We start from the raw sequence: 18652 nt of genomic DNA on the forward strand, positions 1-18652 counted from the left end.
AACAGTTTACCGTTATGCGTATACAATGTGTATATTTTGAAAGCTTCTCAATCGCGATTAACTTAGACTTAGTCGTAGTCTTAGTTGGAGGAAGCAATGCGAACTAATCATAGTCGCGCGTGGATAATAACTAAAGCACGAGATACTTAATCACCGACAACTGTTGCAGGCGCTTTTGAAATCCAATGCAACACACAGCAACAACAACAACTACAACAGCAACACACTTACAGTGTACTGTGTGTATAAATATATCTGTTAAATTAACGCGGGTTTTTTACCGCTTTCGTTTTCAGCCAATCGCCAACAAGGCGAAGCAAAAACAACCTCACACGAGAATTGCGTCACAATTACACAAATACAACAACAAACACAACAGCAAACACTCAAAACAACCGACAACAACAACAGCAACAACACAGAAAATGAAATGTATGGCAGAGACCCAGAAACCCCAAACGTCCAAAAGTTGTTGCGCATGCGCCACCGTCAGCGTCAACGTCGGCGTCCGCTGCCGACGTCGCTGTCAGCGCCGACAGCAGTTACATACAATCTTGTACTCCTATACGTACAGTGCGCTTCATTTGATTAGATCCGGATCGTTCTCTATAATGACTATTTCTGCGATGGCAAATGCCAAATAACTCTACTTATTTTATTTAGTTCAGTTGGTTAACGCAGTAATAATTATACTCTTCCAAAGGCTAATATAATTTTATTACGAAGTTTATCAAATAAGAATTTCGTTTATACTAGTAGAATTTTTATTTCTTGAGATTTCTCAACCATTCTCAAAGATTGCTGTATACATTTGGACCGAATTGAGTTGAGAGCAGACTTGTAGTGTATTAAATCTACGGCTTGCCAGATTACAATTACTTTATATTTTTATTGCAAAATATTTTGGATCACTTTGATGTTATTTCAGCTAATTACTCTATTGTTGTTCACTAACATATATTTAACTAGAGCTGTGTGTACATAAATATATATGCATAGGTGTAGACGTATGTACACTGTTTTTTATGAAGTATATAATTTGACTTCCTTTTCTTAGCAGCATTTCTGCAGACATATATACACATATATTCGATCACTTTTGATGTATTTATAATTAAATAACTTCTTTTATTTATAGAAATCAAGTGTGACTCAAAACATTAACTTCCTTGTTTAAAAAGAGCTTTTTCAATTGAATCGTTAATTGGACAACAAAGCTTTAGTTTCTCGCTGTCAACGCATTCTAATCTAAGCGTCATTTGGCCAAGCAACAACATTAAAGCATTAGGGCTAGCCGTAGGTGCAAGGTCGTTTAAGCCATTAAAAAACTATAATTATTACACACAACTTTTAAATGGCTTGCAGAGCCCTCAAGGCTGGCAATACCACAAAATGTTGCAATCGTTACACACCGTTCAACACATACATGCGAGTAAATTGTCTCAAGTGGCCAACTGGCTAACACTTACTTTATGCTTATTTATTTAGATCAATTAATTCGCGGCACACGCTAAATCTGCGATCGCCAGTGCCGCCACAGCCACTTCCACTTCCACGACGCGTTAACGGAACTTGCGAGCGGCGCCTGCGCAGACTCAAAGAGCTGAAAGCAAACTGCGGCTGCCACAGCCAACAGCTGACAAACTGAGCTGCGATTTGCGGAACCGTAAAGCGTCATCTGTCGGCAGCTTGAACGAACCTTGCCACTTGAAGCTTTTGGTGGTAGACTATTCACAGTAGAATAATCAAACTATCTAAACTTGCTGAACACATAATAACCTGACAGACAAATTAATAGGTAGGCAGTTATATTTGTTGGATACAATTCTTTAAATATGAATAAAATAAAGTTTAAGCTAAGAACAAATTAATTTGCAATCCATCACTCCATAGAAATTATGCGAATACTCTGTGTAGATTTTTATTCCAATTTTTATACCCGTTACTTAATTTTAAATTGTATTTCATGAACAAAAAATATAAAAATCTGATATCTTAATGCTATAATTAATTAAAGCTACTAGCTTAGTTTTCTAAGGATACGCATCTATGAAGACTTAAAAATATGCTGTTGCTTGTTTCGCAGAAAGAGTATTCATATGTTATTCATGTTTTACTCTAGTATAACATTATTATACAAATTATTATATACATAAATAAAGTATTTTAAAAACTTTCGAAATTTAAAATTAGCGTGTGGCTGTACTTGAAATTGGTGATTTGCCTTTTGGCCAATATTTGTATTTTTTACGAGATTAATAAAAATCAATTGTTGTCGCGGTCAAGCCATGAACTCGACTCAACATTCAACTCAACTCACATCTATTGAATAGACTAATTGAAAACATGAAATTTTATGTTATGGGCTTCATAAGTAGTTGTTCGTTTTGACATTCAACTTGGCTTCTGTGGCTCCTTGAAGTTGAGAGGTAATGAAAAACAGCAATGGCAACGGCCATAACCATCGGCCAATTTCAACTTACAATTGGGCTAATAAATTATAGAAAATCCAATTAAACGTTTATTAAAATCCTCAATCAAAGCCCGCGTTTAATCAGGGCTAATTGTAGCAAAGGAACCAAGCCAATGTTAAATGTATTATAAGTATGTATAGTATGTTTTGTCTGCCTTGTGAACTTATGAATATATTTATATGCCCATTAATTGTTGTTATATAATATTTTCATTTATAAGAGTGCAAACAGGCACACGCTTGGTTCATCTATTTATTTATTTATGCTCTTTGTTTGTTGTTAGTCGTCACCTTTGGCGTCACTTTGAGAATAATATTGTTTTTAGCTTACTTCTATGCAAAAATAAAATACATAATTGCTGCATTTGAATGCATTTTGAACTCAATTAAACTTTGTTACTTTGAACCAAAGAGTTAAAGGCAATAAGTTCCAAAAACAAGCATTTTTTAAATACATTCTGTATAAAAAGTGTTGATAAATTTCCAGCCGATTTTGCTTATAAACAACAAAAGTCCAAATATATTTTTGTATTTATTTTTGGCCTTTCTCTAGGTTTTCAAAAACTTGCACCGTAAGAGATAAAAAATATTTGTATGATAAGTTTATCTTATTTTCCTGTAACAAGAATGCAAATGGTCTCAAGATAAATTAATCAAGATTAAACATATTTATCCTGTACAAAGATAAGACACAGTTGCCGTTAAAACTCTGCTCTATTTATAATTAAATAAATAGATGCTAGCAGTATTTCAAAGAAATCAATTAAATAACTAAATTCAACTTTCTAGCTTGAACTTAAGCATGACTACCCTAATACTCATACAGGGTATCTGTGTTCAAATCGCAAACAATCGTGTTTGCATTATTTGCCTAACAATATCCAAAAATGTGTTCAACTGTTCAAATACAACCGATTCAAATACTCGCCAGAAACTCACTGTTAAATTTTAAACAAATGTATTGATTAATTTACATACACGCAAGCTGCCTCTCTCGCTCTCTCTCTTTATCTATCTATCTCTCGCTCTATATCTCTCTACCTCTGTCTGTCTCTCTTTCTGTCTTTGTCTCTTTTATTTTTGACCTTAGCCATTGTACAAATCCGCTCTTAGCCATTCGCTTACAAATGTATGTGGTGAAAATTGCGTTAAAATATCTCCAAAAAAGCAGATAAACTAACAATACAACGAAAACATGTTAAATGAGCAACTGCTGCTGATGCTGTGAGCGTCAGTCAGTCAGTTAACCTTAGCAGAGCGACTGTGAATAGAGCAAAACGCTTTAAGCTAAAATTCTGAGGCAGTTTGCTTGTTGGGAGCGTGCGGTGAACACGTCTTTTAATTCTCCGCAACGCGAGTTTGTAATAAATACCTGAGATTCGGGCCACACGTGTCCAATGCAAGAGATCAATGTAGGTGCAGATGGCGATGAGGATGACACAACTGACGCTAATCGTCAAGATCAAAAGTCATCGGTGCGTCTCTTAAAAATACCACGCGCTGCTCCACAAATCGAAGAGTATGGATTTCGTCTTACGCGCAGCAAGTGGGATCCATATCCATGGGTATGATCTTTTTTTTTTTTGGATTGTATCTTTGTCTTGCTAATTGCATGTATTCCACCCAGGTTTCTGAAGTGGCAGCGGCACACCTGCCTCGTTATGTGGCCTCAAGAGCGGCGATTGCATTTTAAAGGTCAGTTCGTGCGATTGCACAAGTTGAGTATATTGACTTAGATCGCCATATGGTTTTCGATCTTATCTTTCTATACTTTTGTTGTCGTTTGTCAACCTCAGTCAGGGGTGAGTGCTCCATCATTTGGTACCACTAATTGCCTACACTGAGAAAAAATTTAGTGCTTCAAATAATAAATATACGAATTTACTGTAGAAAACATTAAGATAAGGACAGATAAATTACAGGAGAGAACTAACAAATTATATTCTAGACTCGTAATTTACATGCATATATTAGACTTCTCTTGTTGACTAAAATTAGCCAGGCATAACTAAGATAATACTTTCTATACATTTTGAATATATTTTCGTGTGCTTTTTTTATAATTAACATGTTATTGCACAATCATTGGAGACTTTCTGATCGTAAAACCAAAACATAGGTGGATTTATTTTTTGAACAGACAAAAGATACCGTTGTAAGCCATCGCTATCTGCTTATAAGACGAGGTAACAATTTTTGTACTTGTTTTTTTTTGTGCATTGAGGCTAGAATTTTAAAATTAGTTGAGCTAATTAATATATATTTATTTTCCGAGGGTGACAAACACATGACATTTATTAAAATAGTCCCCTTTATTTAATCAAATTTATAATTAAAATAATAAATAAAGCAGTTTTTAAATTTCATATAATTTGCGCGGCATTTTATGTTAACAGGGCGCTGTAGTTTAACAGAGCCAGTCAAACGACTTAACAGCTTGCAAGCAGTTCAACTGCTTGACGCACAAACAATTTTAAAGTAAGCAGTTTAATGCTGCGCTATTAGCTTTAATATGACAATTAAAACAATTTGTATTAATTTTCTTTATAGTTTAAGCTAATACATTTATGAATAATACAATAATGAATACATTATGTCTTACAGGTAAATGACGTCGATATACTTGGCATGCGAATAGCCGATGTGGCCCAAATAGTTAAGGGCCAAAAAGATGGCGTTACATTCTTATGCTGGAATAGCGACTGTCAAACCGACTGTGATGAAAACGTGAGAAGATGAACTTTAACCCTAAGATATTTGGCATGCTAACACTATCAATTTTCAGAGCATCTGCTGTGCTCCTATGCCCACCACCCTGAAGCGTCTTGTAATCATTGTGGAGAGCATTCTGAAGCTTATCGAATGTCCCGTGTGCAATGCGACCATAACTCCTCCGGTTATGCAGTGCCAGAATGGACATTTGCTGTGTCTCGAGTGTCGCATACGCTCGGAGAAGTGTCCAATGTGTCGGGGCTTCTTCACGCCCATTCGATCGGGTGTCGCCGAGGAAATATATTCGATTATTGCGGGCGCCTTTGAAAGTTGCCGGCGAAAAGGGAAGCTGCGGCATAAGATCTTTGGTGAAAGGGCTTTAACCAAAGCTAATTCCAATGAATACTGTAACTGCCAAGAGCCATTGAAGCAGCCCAAATCGTTGCTGCCAAAAAATAGAATTCTTACCAAATTGTTGCAGGCCAGAGCTGGCTCATTGGAAAATCTGTTCCAAAGCAATTCGGCCAAGTTGTTGCATGCCGATGCCATCGACAGCTTTAACGTGATGCCATTGAAAGGGTCCAAAGAAAGAGGACTTGGGCCAAGATTAACGAGGACATCAATGCTAAAATGCACAAATGACTTACAACAGCTGCCGGAGGCAGCAGATGAAAGGAACGCCAAACTGCAGGCAGACACGAATTGTGGCAAGAACCACAATTGCAATGCGGCTGACAGTTTGGCCCAACAAGACATTGTTCGCCGTGGTGGAGACTTGCCTCTTGTTGGCGGACCAAACACGACCGTGGCTGCAACTGCCCCGTCAGTTGTCAATGAGTTATGGTCCGACCCACCTGTCAAGACACAATCGAAGTGCTTTGCCTTTCCCACTCTTACACCACCGACCAGTGGCGTGCTTACGGGATAAATAATTGTTAAAGCCCATTGAAAACTCTTCAGCTGCAGTTATGAATAAATTAAATAATTTAATAAAAGTATTTTGTTATAATATACGTGACCACTTTAACTCCTTGTCTACTTAAGCCACTGCCTTCGACCATGCAAATACTCCGGAAACAGAGCCAAATTTAGTGGCAAAGATGTTCTTACAAATCCGCTTTCCACTTTACTTTGAGCAATCGCGTTCTACGCAACTTAATCAGCTTTCGAGCACTTATCAGTTTTACGCTTTGCACTTGTGTCCTTCAGTTTTTCTTGTACTAATTAAATTAGATTCAAGTTGCTTTGGCAAAGTTTCTTATCGCAGAGCCCGTCAAACAAATGACCAGAACCAACGAATGCAACTCTTCGGCCCACAGACATTCAATGGTCTCAAGCTGATAAAGTGCATAAAAGCAAATGCTAAAATGCGCTCCTCTTCTATGTAATTGACTCTCTCTCTCTCTCTCTCTCTCTAACTCTAACTCTCTCGCTCTTCACTGTTTATGCATTTTCTCGGTCTCTTTCTCTTTCTATGAACTCCTGCTGCTTTAACTGCAGTTTGACTTGACTCAAGTGAATATATTCATTTCTGAACGCTTGAATGACTCTTTGTTGTTTCGAGTGTCCCATTCATGAATGCAATGCAGTTGCATTAATAATAGCCATTGCAAACTAAGTTCGATGTGGATGCAACGCTGCCCCTTTGAGGACCATGTATTGATATTGGTAGATCCCCAGAGGAAGATGCATTCATCTATCAGTATTCAATATCAAGTCTTAACTTGATAAATATTTTTCTGTTCAACTTCGTGGTTGTTAAAGTCACGGCCTTCAACAACAGTTGCTCTGGTGTGGATTAAACAAATAATTATGCTCGGCTGTCAGACACCCTGCTTCAATCTTCAAAAATATATATTCAGCCCAAACGGTAAGATCTGTGGATCTGAAATTTTCACACAACATATCTGATACAAACTTTTCTAAATTCGAACTGAAATGTTGCAAATTCAAGGTGAAAGCTCACCATATCGTATTGCTGACATGGGAACAATCGCATATAAAAAGAAACAGTTAGTATGAAAAACTGAATACCGTACGCAGATCAAGCTTTTTTTTTTTTTATCGGATATAGCTGCCATAGGAACGATGGAATGAAAATAAAGCTTTAGTATGAAAATCTTCTTGGTTTTTTTTTGAGATATCTCGACCAATCTGACACAATGTACATCTGGACTGATATTATACATCCTGACAAAATTTGGTTCAAATCGGACCACTATATCATATAGCTGCCATAGAGAAGCGCAGTCGAAAAGTTTGAGTATGAAAAAGTTATTTGTTTTTTGAGAATATGCATTTAATTTGGTGTTATTTATCGTGAACAAATTTGGTACAGATCGGTTTTCTATATCATATAGCTGCCATAGGAACAATCAGTCGAAAATCAACCTTTTAGTACAGAGTTCCTGGGCACAGGGTATCCTACTGTCGAGCGTGCCCGACTGTAGCCGCCCACTTGTATTTTTTTAAATGCACGTCAATAACAGTCAACTATTAAACTGTCCGTTTACATAAATAATGAAAAAAACGGTTGTTGGCAACTATAAGTTGGGCTTTAAGTAAATGGGCAAGTGGCAAGCCGGTGACAATATAGCGCCCTTGTTGTCAACAGCAGCTGAAGCAGATTGAGCGCAATTTTCTCTTATGTCTGCTCAATGCTGACTCAGATTAAAACCTCATCAAAACCGGAAGTGGCAGTTTAATTTAAGCGCGTTAATTGAATTCTATTTTCCTGCACGTCGTCGGCCTCGTGATGCTGGGATTGATTCACTCCAGAGGCTTTGTGATGCCACTGCTGCAGTTGAGCGAAAGCCAGAGAAAAGCCACAATCATTCTGATTTCCCAATCCCAAGACCAAGAGCCAACAGCTTGGCACTTTGCAGGCTTCGGTAAACTTTAATTACAGTCTCTATGCTTTATTATTCAGGTTCAGTTGATGTCCAGGCCAAAGTCCTTGAGCGGAATGCGAATTAAAAAAAAGAAGAAGAAATGCCAAAGGAAATGGTGTAAATTGCTGTTATTGTTACATTTTCTACAAACACAGTTTCCCCATAATTTCCCACATTTCCCTTCGTCGATTTCGTCATTGCTATCAACATTGACTTCGCCTGTTTTTTTTTTTTAAGTTTGGGCTCTGTAAGTTCTCTAATTGCATTTCATTATCTGCTGAGCTGCCATGGCTTTAAGTGTTTTAAGCCGGCCAACGGCATTGGTAACTGTAATGAGGGCCTTGTCGATTGCGAATTCAGTTGCAATTGCGGTGCATTGCAATTATTTCGATGAGTTTGGCAGAGCTTATTGAGTCAAATACGCTTGCCGCATCTCTAAAGCTGAAATCAAATTAATTATTTTCGAGAAGTGCGAACCAAACTAGACACCAATAGGCACAAGGAAGCATGGAAGGTTCTAGAGAAATCAACTATAGCATGAAACTACAGATTTTTTAGTATGTTAACGGTTTGATGCTGCCAGTTCAAAGAGATGTCTGGAGTTGAATCAAAAGGAAGGTCCTTAAATTTTGAAAAACTAAGAGAAACTGACGATACCTTAATGGGACTTGAATATATGCTCTCAAAAGAAATTGCATACCTACATCTTAGCTTCCTAATTAAAATTATCTATAATTATCCGCTTACAATCAACACAATTCTAAGAAAGTTTTCAATTTGCAACAGTGCATCTCAGCCAAGTTAAGATGGGCACCAAAGATTTAGCTAAGAGCAATAAATAAATAAAGCTAAGACTTCGCAAAATTTACCCTTGCAGAAACTTGTGCTTCCTCCAAGGTTATAGGTCAAACTTTAGACTATGCAGCGCGTGGACGACACGGCGTATGAGTGCTGTGCTTACCGTAGCCATTGTAGCATCGCTCATACGCAGAGTGTGCCCGAACTTGGAAACATTGTGGCTAGTGCCAAAAGTAGCAGCATGCAACAATTTTGAAAATCTTTTAATGACGCAGCTGTTTCCTAAGAGAGCCCACACAATCTTCGAAACTTTCTAGCGTCTGCTTTGCTTGCCTTTGCTTTTGTTGTGGCTGCTGCTCTTGCTGTTTTAATTGTTGCTATTGTTGTTGCCTTTGAGTGCGACAGAAACGAACATGTGCGGTTCTCATAAATTTAATGCCAAAAGAGCATTTTAAGCACACTGCCGGCAGCCATTCACTTCAGTAAGCCTTCTAATTACGCTCATGAAGAAACTTTTTTGTTTTGTGATATATGCACAAAGCGTAAGTGAGCTGATTTATGAATGAGATTGCTCGACTGGGAAATACACTGCACTCCGTTTCCTTTAATATGATTTGAAAATCTTAGTCAAATTGGAGAAAAGCATTCGATATGAGAGGAATTACTTTAAAAGAGGGACTGACAAACTTCAATTTCTGAGAATATATTTACTAAAATTTAAACAATTTGCTCATTTATTTATTTGTAAGCTTACACTCGATCATTACTTTCTTGGCTTTACTGTCTCAATTTGATCAACATCGGAATACCATATCGCATTAGGCAAACTCTTTCTTTGTTATGAGTACAGGGTATTAACTTTAATAGCAAACATACTCACACACATAAGCCAATGTGTTGCAAGTATGCTCATCCATAGCTGCCACTGTTGCTGCCGAGGTAATTAATTTTATAAAGGTAAATGTAACATATTGGCGGCTGTTGTGCTTTTTGTGTTTTCAACTATATTTCCATATGCCAATATTTGGAATCGTCAATGGAAATCATTAATTTAATTAAAAATTAAAACGTGCTGCAACTGCTAGGCGGAAGAACATGCAAATTGTGGAATTGTGAAATGTTGCTGGAGATTTTTGGAATTATAAAATGTAACTTGCAACAGGGGCAAAAAACACGCTGTCAATGGACAAACTTAATTACATTCGTGGAAACATGAGACGGGAGACAGGAGACGGGAGACGGAAGGCCGGAAAGGTGTCACCAGCTTTGATTGCATTAAAACGAATGCAAATGCATTCATAAAGAGTCATTTCAAGTGACATTCATTCATTCATTCAGCGAGGATGCGCTGGCTTACCATTTCATTTAAAGATTCATTAATTGAAACATCAGTTGATAATCAATAGGCAGACATCGTGCTTCTGTTTTCATAATTTGCAGACAAATTTAATAGCATTAATGTCACAATTTCATATTGCTTGTTTCGATGCACGTGAGTATGTATATACGAGTATTTACAAATTATTCACATTCACGAAACTGCAAAAACAGGTGCGAAAATCAGGCGAAAACTGTCGGGAAAAAGCAGCGCGAGCACATAAATTAAAATTTCATTGATTAGAAAATTGTAAATGCATAGAATTTTCAGATATCTCCGTGTTGCCATCTTTCGATTTACATAATTGCCAACGATAACGACAAACGCACTGTAAATTCCTGCAACCGACTTTCACGCCGGACTTTCAACATCCAGTTCGGACTCGACCCAATGGGGCTGAACGGGCGAGAGGCGCCACATAAATATCAAAAATCTAAACACCGCACACGTGGATGCCGCGGAATATGAGTTACTTCAACCTTGGTAGCCCAATTCCACGGGCAGGTTCTTTTTTAATTAAAACTGAAAACAACCAACAAGTTAGTATACTCTTGTATCGATACCCTGTATATTATACACATAATGTATGTCTTCTTGATAACAAAAGTAAACACTAAATAATTATCTGTACCAGTTTCATTAATTGATTTTACCAATATTTAATTGATACAATCGTTAATACCCAATTTTACCTTTCACAGAACTTCCCTAATTTATAGTGTATAAATAGCTTTCCATTCTGTAGCTCGCTACAAATTCGTTGAAAATAGCTTTCCATACATCAATTCTAAATATGCCCAAAATTTGCCTTTTCTCAATGTCCGATTACTGGGTATTACAGCAAACCGTTTAGGCTCGCACTTGAAGTACCCTTGGTTAATACTTAGAACAAGCACCTATTCAAATATATGTTCATATATACTCCTGTTCGCTTTGTAGTGTTCCCTTCGCTGATGAACAAAAATACATTTTTTAGCGCGTTGGAATAGCAATTACTTTTGGATCCCGCAGTCGCCATTTTCATAAAGCTTGATGGCTTCAAGCGTGTGTGCAGTGTGGATTTTTGGATGAGTGTGTGAAAATATTTATTTTCCACTGTGTGTGTGTGTATGCCATGTGCTATGCAGTTGCTATTAATTTTTGCACTTTAACCTCATATAGAGAGAAACCAAATGCCCCAAAATTCATCCACTCCATGACAACTCTCAATACAAAGCAATAGTTCCGTGCAGAAGGGCAGAGTGGTTGGTGCAGGGGTTGGGGTGCAAGGGGAGGGGCACTGGCCACTTGTAGCCACAGCATGCAGTCGGCTATATGAAAAGCATGGAGTCAAAATTGGGCTGCTGCTGCTCATGTTTTATGGGTATATTCGTTTGGCGTTGCATGTTCTGTGGCCCTGCTTTTAATTGCTTTACATTTCGTTGTTTATTTTTCTGCCATTGTCAACATGTGTATGTGTGTGTGTATCTCTGTGTGTGTGTGTGTAAGTGCGTTGTGTGTGTGGTTAGTAATGAAGACCAGTCTCGGCCTCCATATTAACTGACAATCTCGCAGCGCTTTTAAATGCATAGTGTGGCTCATTTCAGTACAGCCAACCACACCTCCCTTCCACCTACCCCCTCAACTCCACCCTCACTAAGCATATTTAGTGTTATTGTCGTACAACGAAAACAGAGCGTCAGGTTGTAGGGGGCGTACTGAGGGGGAGGGGCATTTCACAAGCTAGCGAAAACAAATTTTAAGCACGGCTTTCATTGTCTGTCATAAGCATAAATGGTTATTAATATTAAAGTTCATAACAAGGCATGGTGTGCAGCTCATTTTGCAGGCTGTTGCCATGCCACTTTATGAGCATTTGCTGCTGGCCTTGCTCATTGATGTGTATACCCCTTCCCCCTGCCCTTCCCCAGTAAATATCCCCGCTGTACGAAACAGTTCAGCAATTAATGCAATTGCACATTTGAGCCTTATTATGTGCAACATAAAAAAGGAACCTTAAAACATAGTGGGAAATAAACAGCCAAATACAATAACTACTTTTAATATATTTCAAACAATTACAGAGAAATTCTGAACACTATTTAATTCTACTAAATATTTTATAATCTTTACTTTCCTAGAATTGCATTTGTCGAAATTATAACGATTTCTGTTTACATTTACAACAAAATATTCCTTTTATATTTTTGATTTAGCATTCAAGTACATTACAGTGTATCTAAAAGTCGAATACTCTTCACTGCTGCTCTCTTAATTTTTTGTAGAAATTCATTACTATTCAAATAACTGAAAAATAAGATACAAATATTTTGTTCAGTTCTTTTCATTTTACATAGGATATAAAAAAAGGTAAGCAGTTATTTAAGAAAAGTTAATGAAAGGCAACTTTTCTATTTTGTGCCTCACTACTTCAGAAATACTCATGTTTTCAATAAATAAAAGGCTCAATGAAATGCAATTAATTGAAAGAAATTTAATACTGGCACTGCATGTAAACTGATTTCAGACTTAATCCGCTTTATGTATAAAATATGAAGCGTTAATTAAAAGGGATATGGAAACCGTGTAAAATATGAAAAATATATTAAATATCAATTAATCATCGAAACCTGTTGTATTAACAGTGCATGTGCAACATTCAACTTAAATGAACCACGGAAATGCCGCCATGTTGTTAATGTCTTGTGGTGCCATGTCTTGGGTTTCCTTATTTCCGGCCATTTGGTGATTTAAATATGATGATGGGTATACATCCCTTTCAGACAGACTTTTAATTTATTCGGATCAAATACTCCCCCTATGGATTCAATAGAATATAAACCGATTAATTTTTATTTAACTTATCTACTTTCTAATATTATTATGTGCATAACAATACAATTTATATATTTTATTCTATTTAATAATACTTAGGCTAAATTTTCGCTGGGAAGACATTGCTAATCACTGAAAGAAATTGAATTGAGGAACGTTTTTTGTGCGTCTTATGTGTTGTTTAAGTAACCTTATATTATAAGTTGAAAAAATAACTAATTAATATACTTATACATAACTAAATATATACAAATTTATAGATATATACTCAATACGACTGAGATCTTTGGACAACGGGTTGTAGATAATTCATATTATTTGGCAGAAAATGAGAATCAGACTTAAAAGTTAAGAACAATTACAATTGCAATTAAATAAACTGCATATCGTATTGCTCGAAATCGTTTTCCAGCTGTGGCTGAGTTTGTGAACTTGGAGCTAAGCTCTTGGTTGTCTCCGTTGATAGTGGGGAGTCGAATGCATCCGTTAGATACTTTCGCACGTATTCAAAAGATACAAACTCATTTAATTGGCATTTATTGGCAGCAGAATCGAATACAGTGTCAACATTTTGTTGTTGCTCGCAACTTGCCACCGAGCTGCCAATGAGAAATTGTTCAAGCTCATTAAATTTATGAAAATTATCATTGCTACAACAGTCGCTGTTGTTGTTGGCCTTGTAATTGTTGCAGTTGTTGCTGTTGTTGCTGCTGCAAGTGCTCAGCGTATCCGTTTCGGTTGCAACACTATCTCCCCCATAATAGCCATAGCCGGCATATGTTGCCGTGGCAGTTGCAGTTGCACTTGCTGTCGATGCTGATGCTGATTTCAATGATACGGTTGTTGTATTGTATCTGCTTGCCTCACTTTCAAAGCTGTTTGTCGCTGTCGTTGTTGTTGTTGTTGCTGCTGCTGCTGTTGTTGTTGTTGCTGCCACATCATTTTGGTTGTGCTCAATGATGACAGTGTAATTTGACAACTCATTAAATTTTATTGAATTGTTATTAGTTGCAACATTGTCAATGCTGCAGGCATTGCGGTTGCCAATTCCCGTTAGTCCTTGCACGGCCATCTCCTCGTCATCATCGTGAGCACCGTTCTGCATCAAAAGAGCTGCCTCACTGCAACTACTGCTGCGTTGCGGGCGCTGTTCACCTGCCACAGCGGACGGACCCTGCCCCCGGAGGCTCAATGCCGATTCCGAGTGGCGTCGTGTCTTGGCCGTCCTTTTGTTGCATGTAGCGGCTGTTGTACTGCCGCCACCGCTGGCAGATTTCCGCCGCATTATTCCGTGATTTTTGACATGTTTGCGCAGGCTGGAAGGATCCGTATAACGCTTCGTGCAGCCAGGCAGCTGGCAGGCGTAGGGTTTCTATTGAGTAGAGAAACATAAAAAGAAAATTTGTAGTTTTTTCATTTGAGGAATTGTAACCCTTCAGTTCTCGCAAATCAAGCAAAACAAATAACAAGCACAATTGAATAGAAATCGAATTGTATTGCGTTCAGCTTAATCGAATTAATAACATTTGTGATTTAATTGTGATTTTATTTTTTAAGCAACTCACGCGCCTAAAAGTAAGCAATAATTTTATATTACTATGCAGTAGCTGTACATTTAAAGATCAAATTATTTTATATCTAAATAAAGTAAAGGGAGTATGTTGTTAGGAGTTTGACTTTTAGAATAAATACAGGGTCTCTTGCAGTCGAGTTTAGTCTTTACTACTATACATATTTTGCGTATTTCAATTAAAGCCACAGCAGCTAGGCGCAATATGAAGTTGTATCCTAAAAGTATGCAATTCATTTTGCTTTTAGAAAAGTGCCCCTTAGAACTCTCTCTTCCTCTATTGCTCTATCTCTCTCTGTGTCTCTCTCTCTCCCTCTCTTTCTCTTCTCTTTACAGGCGGAGGTCTTGCATATTTGCCAAGTGAAATCGTGATGCATGTTGCATATGTTTGCACTAGCATTGTGAGGCAGCAACAGAGGCAGCCAAAACCACACATAACACATCACACACGCACACACACGCACACAAACTCACTCAAATGCATTTACACTATTTCCGCGATGTGAATGTATGTGTTTTGATTGGACTGCTGCTCATTGCGTCGAGAATGAAAGTAACTCGTTTAGTTTATTCGATTTGCCTGCTGCCACTTGCTGTTAGCATTTTCCTGACTGGCCTTTGCCTCCCTGGCTTTTCAACCTTTTTTCCGGCTGTCATGGCCGCTGCTCCTTCTGTCATTGGGCCTAACACAAACACAAGCACAAACACAAGCACAAACGCACTCACACTGACACTGACACTGGCACTCACACGTAAAAACTATAAATCAATCAGGCAACGAAATGCGAAATGTGCACATGTCATGGAGGCAGCAACAGCAACTGTGGCAGCCACATTTTTAGAAATTGTGACTCAGTCTCAGCTGTCGATGGCTCTGCTTGTTGTTTGCCAGCGCTCTTGGCTTAAGCTTCAAAGCTGCTGCAATACCGTGGGCGACTTAAGCTTAAAGCTGCGCTTGAATGTGCGCTTGAAAAGCAGCTCGGCAACCAACGCCGCGGGCTCATCAATTTCCCTTTGACACGAGCCGCAAATTGCATGCACATCACACACACACAAACACACATAGAGAGAAAAAGAGAGAGAGAGAAAGAGAGAGAGAGAGAGAGAGAGGGAACGCTCTCTTAGAGGCATACGCGGCGTATACTCACCGTATCGTAATGGGTTCTTTGATGCTTCGCACGATCCGAACTATTGCTGAAAGCTTTGAGGCAACCTTTATATTGGCAGCCATAAGGCCGTTCGCCGGTATGCGAGCGTTGATGAATTTTCAAATTTTCCAGACGTGAAAATGCTTTATTGCATCCCGGAAACTGTAATGAAAAGTGGAAAAATGTCGTCAATTGAATGTGAACCATTGCTCGAGTGCTCTGTCAAATTGAAATTGAAATTGAAAGCTCGCGGCATTCCAGTTGCTGCATGCCACAAAAGGTTGCCACCTCAAAAAAATGCAAATTATAAAACGAGGCAAAAGGTCAAATGAGTGGCAAATCAGTTTTAATTCGTTTTAAGCTTGTCACACTTAAGTGCTAGATGGCAACCCTTTGTAGACCCTGTACTTAAAAATTAGAAAGGAACTTTTCGGACTGTCTGAGTCTGCGTTCGTCCGTATCTCAGAGACTATAGATATTTTAGATACATTTACATTTAAATATAAATATTGAACTTGAATTTTACGTGGTATTTATAAATTATATATTTTAGTTTAACAAAATAAAATCAATTTTGAGAGCCATTTTAGAGTCTTCAATTTTAGCTCACATTATAAGTCGAAAATTATTCAAGAATAAATATGAAGGAAGAGACAAGAAGAGACAAATCTTGCGGGGCTATTTTACTAATTAAGTACAGGGTCTGTCTCTGTTGGGCTGTCTTGACTGTAGCATTTTCTGCTAGTTTTTCGTTGTTAGAGTTGTCGGTAATCAAAGAGCATTCGAGAGAGGTAAATCTACAACTAGCACTGAGAGCGTATTATGATTACTCTTTTTTCGTTGTCATCGTCAACAACTCCATCTCAAGTGACACGGAAACACGGTCAACTCTGTCATGATAAATGACCTTAGGACCTCGATAAACAAGCAGCAAACAACACGTGTACCATTTGTTGTTTGTAATCGCAGTCTTTCAACATAAACAATAACAATTGGAGATGGTATAAATAGCCCGCAGCTGCAACTAGCGAGGACTGACTGTACAGTGTACACTGTGTACAATTGTACAGTGTACAATTATTTACTCACCGGACATTTATTGGGCTTCTCGCCGCTGTGGACTCGCATGTGGATGAGCAGCTTGTAGCGGGCATTGAAGGGCTTGTAGCGCCTGGGGCAGTCCAACCAGAAGCAGGAGAAATCCTCGCCCTTTCGCACATCCACATGACACTTCTCAATGTGCTCCACGAAGATCTGTTGCTGTGGGAACTCCATGTTGCAGCCGGTCCAGCGGCAGATTAGGGGCACAGTCTGCTCGGACTCGGCATCTTCCGACCTCTGTTCACTTTCAGCTGGTGTGGCAAACACCTCGTCATTCTCCTCCTCATCCACCTCCTCCTCGTCTTCCTCCTCGCTGTCGCCGGCTGTTAAAAGCGGCTCATCAGCTCCTGTCAAATTATCCACAGTAAATTCGACCTTTTGATCGGACAACACCAGTTCATCCAGTTCGTCGATTGTCCAAATGATTTTGTGTTCACGGTTGGGCTTCTCGATAGCTTGCGAAATGTTATTTTGGAAATTCTCAGGGGCAAACTCATCCATGTTGCCATAGAGGCAACCCGTATCCTGCATGGGAGCAGAACTCTGATAAAGATTAGAGTAGTCGCCGTAGTTGCCGCACATGGGGGTACACTTGGGAGTGCCAAATGTGGAGTTCATCGACGGCAGTTTCGTTGGAGTCGCCTCGGCTTTAACTTGCGGCAACTGTTGCTCGTAAATGTTGCATAATTTCGGTGACGGTTCGCGTGGCATCTCGGACGTTGACATTTCGCTGAGATTGAAGTTCAGCCAGGCTTCCAAGTGTGGCGAGGAGCACGGGGATTGATTTTTTGATTGGCAATTTACTTCGTCATAATTAAAATAATCAATGTCCTGATTGAGCGAGCTCTCCCTGCCACCCTCAACCTGTGCCGGCATCATCCCTACCACCATTTGATTGGACTGTGCACTGCAGGGTGTGTAAGGCGTTTGTGGCACTTGCAACAAACCGGCTAGCTCGTCATAGGCATTGCCACTGCCAGTGCCACTGCCACACCCACTATTGTTGTCTCCTGTGAGTCGGGCAATGTCCTCGGGCTCAAAGCGAAAGACATCCTCGCGATTCAGCTGTGTGTATTGTCCCTGTTGATACGGCATTCCCGTTTGCTCTGCGCTCGCACACACAATGTCATCCCGATCCTGCTCCGGGCCGGAGTAATTGTGGCACTCGCTGAACACCGAGTTGGGCGTCTCTGTGGCAAAGCAAAGGTGCGAGAAGTCCGGAAACTGCAACTCGCCACAGCCAAAACTCGTGGTATCCGTATCCGTATCCAGGCCGGAGGAGAATGCAACTTTTGGGGCCTGAAACATCTCCGATTTGCCGCCGTGCCCAATGCTGGCACTCAATGGTGGCGACATGAAGGCATCGTAGCATGCATCGTGCTCGTCGTATGTCTTGCTTGCTTTACCGTACGTCAGCTCTCCGCCGTGATTGGAAATCCGCAGTGGCAGTTGTTGCGGCTTCATTGTGGAAGACATTTTCGTTTTCGTTTTCAATTTGAATTTCCCTTTCACATATATATTCGTATATGCTTGCGAATATATCAATAGTGTCAGTCGCTGTCACATTCGTGCTTCCGGCAGTTCACACACATACACACACATACAAATTAATGACTGACTGTCTCGGCCAATTGCCAATATTTCGGCGACAAAACGCGGGAAATCCCAAAGCACACACACAGCCACACACACACACGCTCACTAGAGTGAGTTTTCTATTCGCAATTTGCTTTAATTTTCTTTGGTTTTCTTTTAGTTGTCTTTGGT

The 18652-nt window shown here is 39.1% G+C and overlaps 2 protein-coding genes across 2 annotated transcripts; one reads left to right on the forward strand and one right to left on the reverse strand.

Annotated features, from left to right (window-relative positions):
- The first annotated feature begins 3870 nt into the window (after positions 1–3870).
- LOC117792605 lies at positions 3871–6175 on the forward strand. The gene is made up of 4 exons (XM_034632810.1): positions 3871–4019; positions 4111–4168; positions 5078–5200; positions 5259–6175. The coding sequence occupies exons 1-4, from the start codon at positions 3871–3873 to the stop codon at positions 6111–6113; spliced, it is 1185 nt and encodes a 394-aa protein (XP_034488701.1). The 3' UTR covers positions 6114–6175.
- A 7261-nt stretch (positions 6176–13436) lies between these two features.
- On the reverse strand, positions 13437–18349 carry LOC117792606. Its single transcript, XM_034632811.1, has 3 exons — positions 16874–18349; positions 15785–15946; positions 13437–14438 (listed from the first exon to the last, which is right to left on the reverse strand). Exons 1-3 carry the CDS (start codon positions 18347–18349, stop codon positions 13437–13439), a joined length of 2640 nt encoding a protein of 879 aa, XP_034488702.1.
- Positions 18350–18652: the final 303 nt, after the last annotated feature.

The sequence above is a fragment of the Drosophila innubila genome (genome assembly GCF_004354385.1).
Source record: "Drosophila innubila isolate TH190305 chromosome 3R unlocalized genomic scaffold, UK_Dinn_1.0 2_E_3R, whole genome shotgun sequence".
Classification (NCBI taxonomy): Eukaryota; Metazoa; Arthropoda; class Insecta; order Diptera; family Drosophilidae; genus Drosophila; species Drosophila innubila.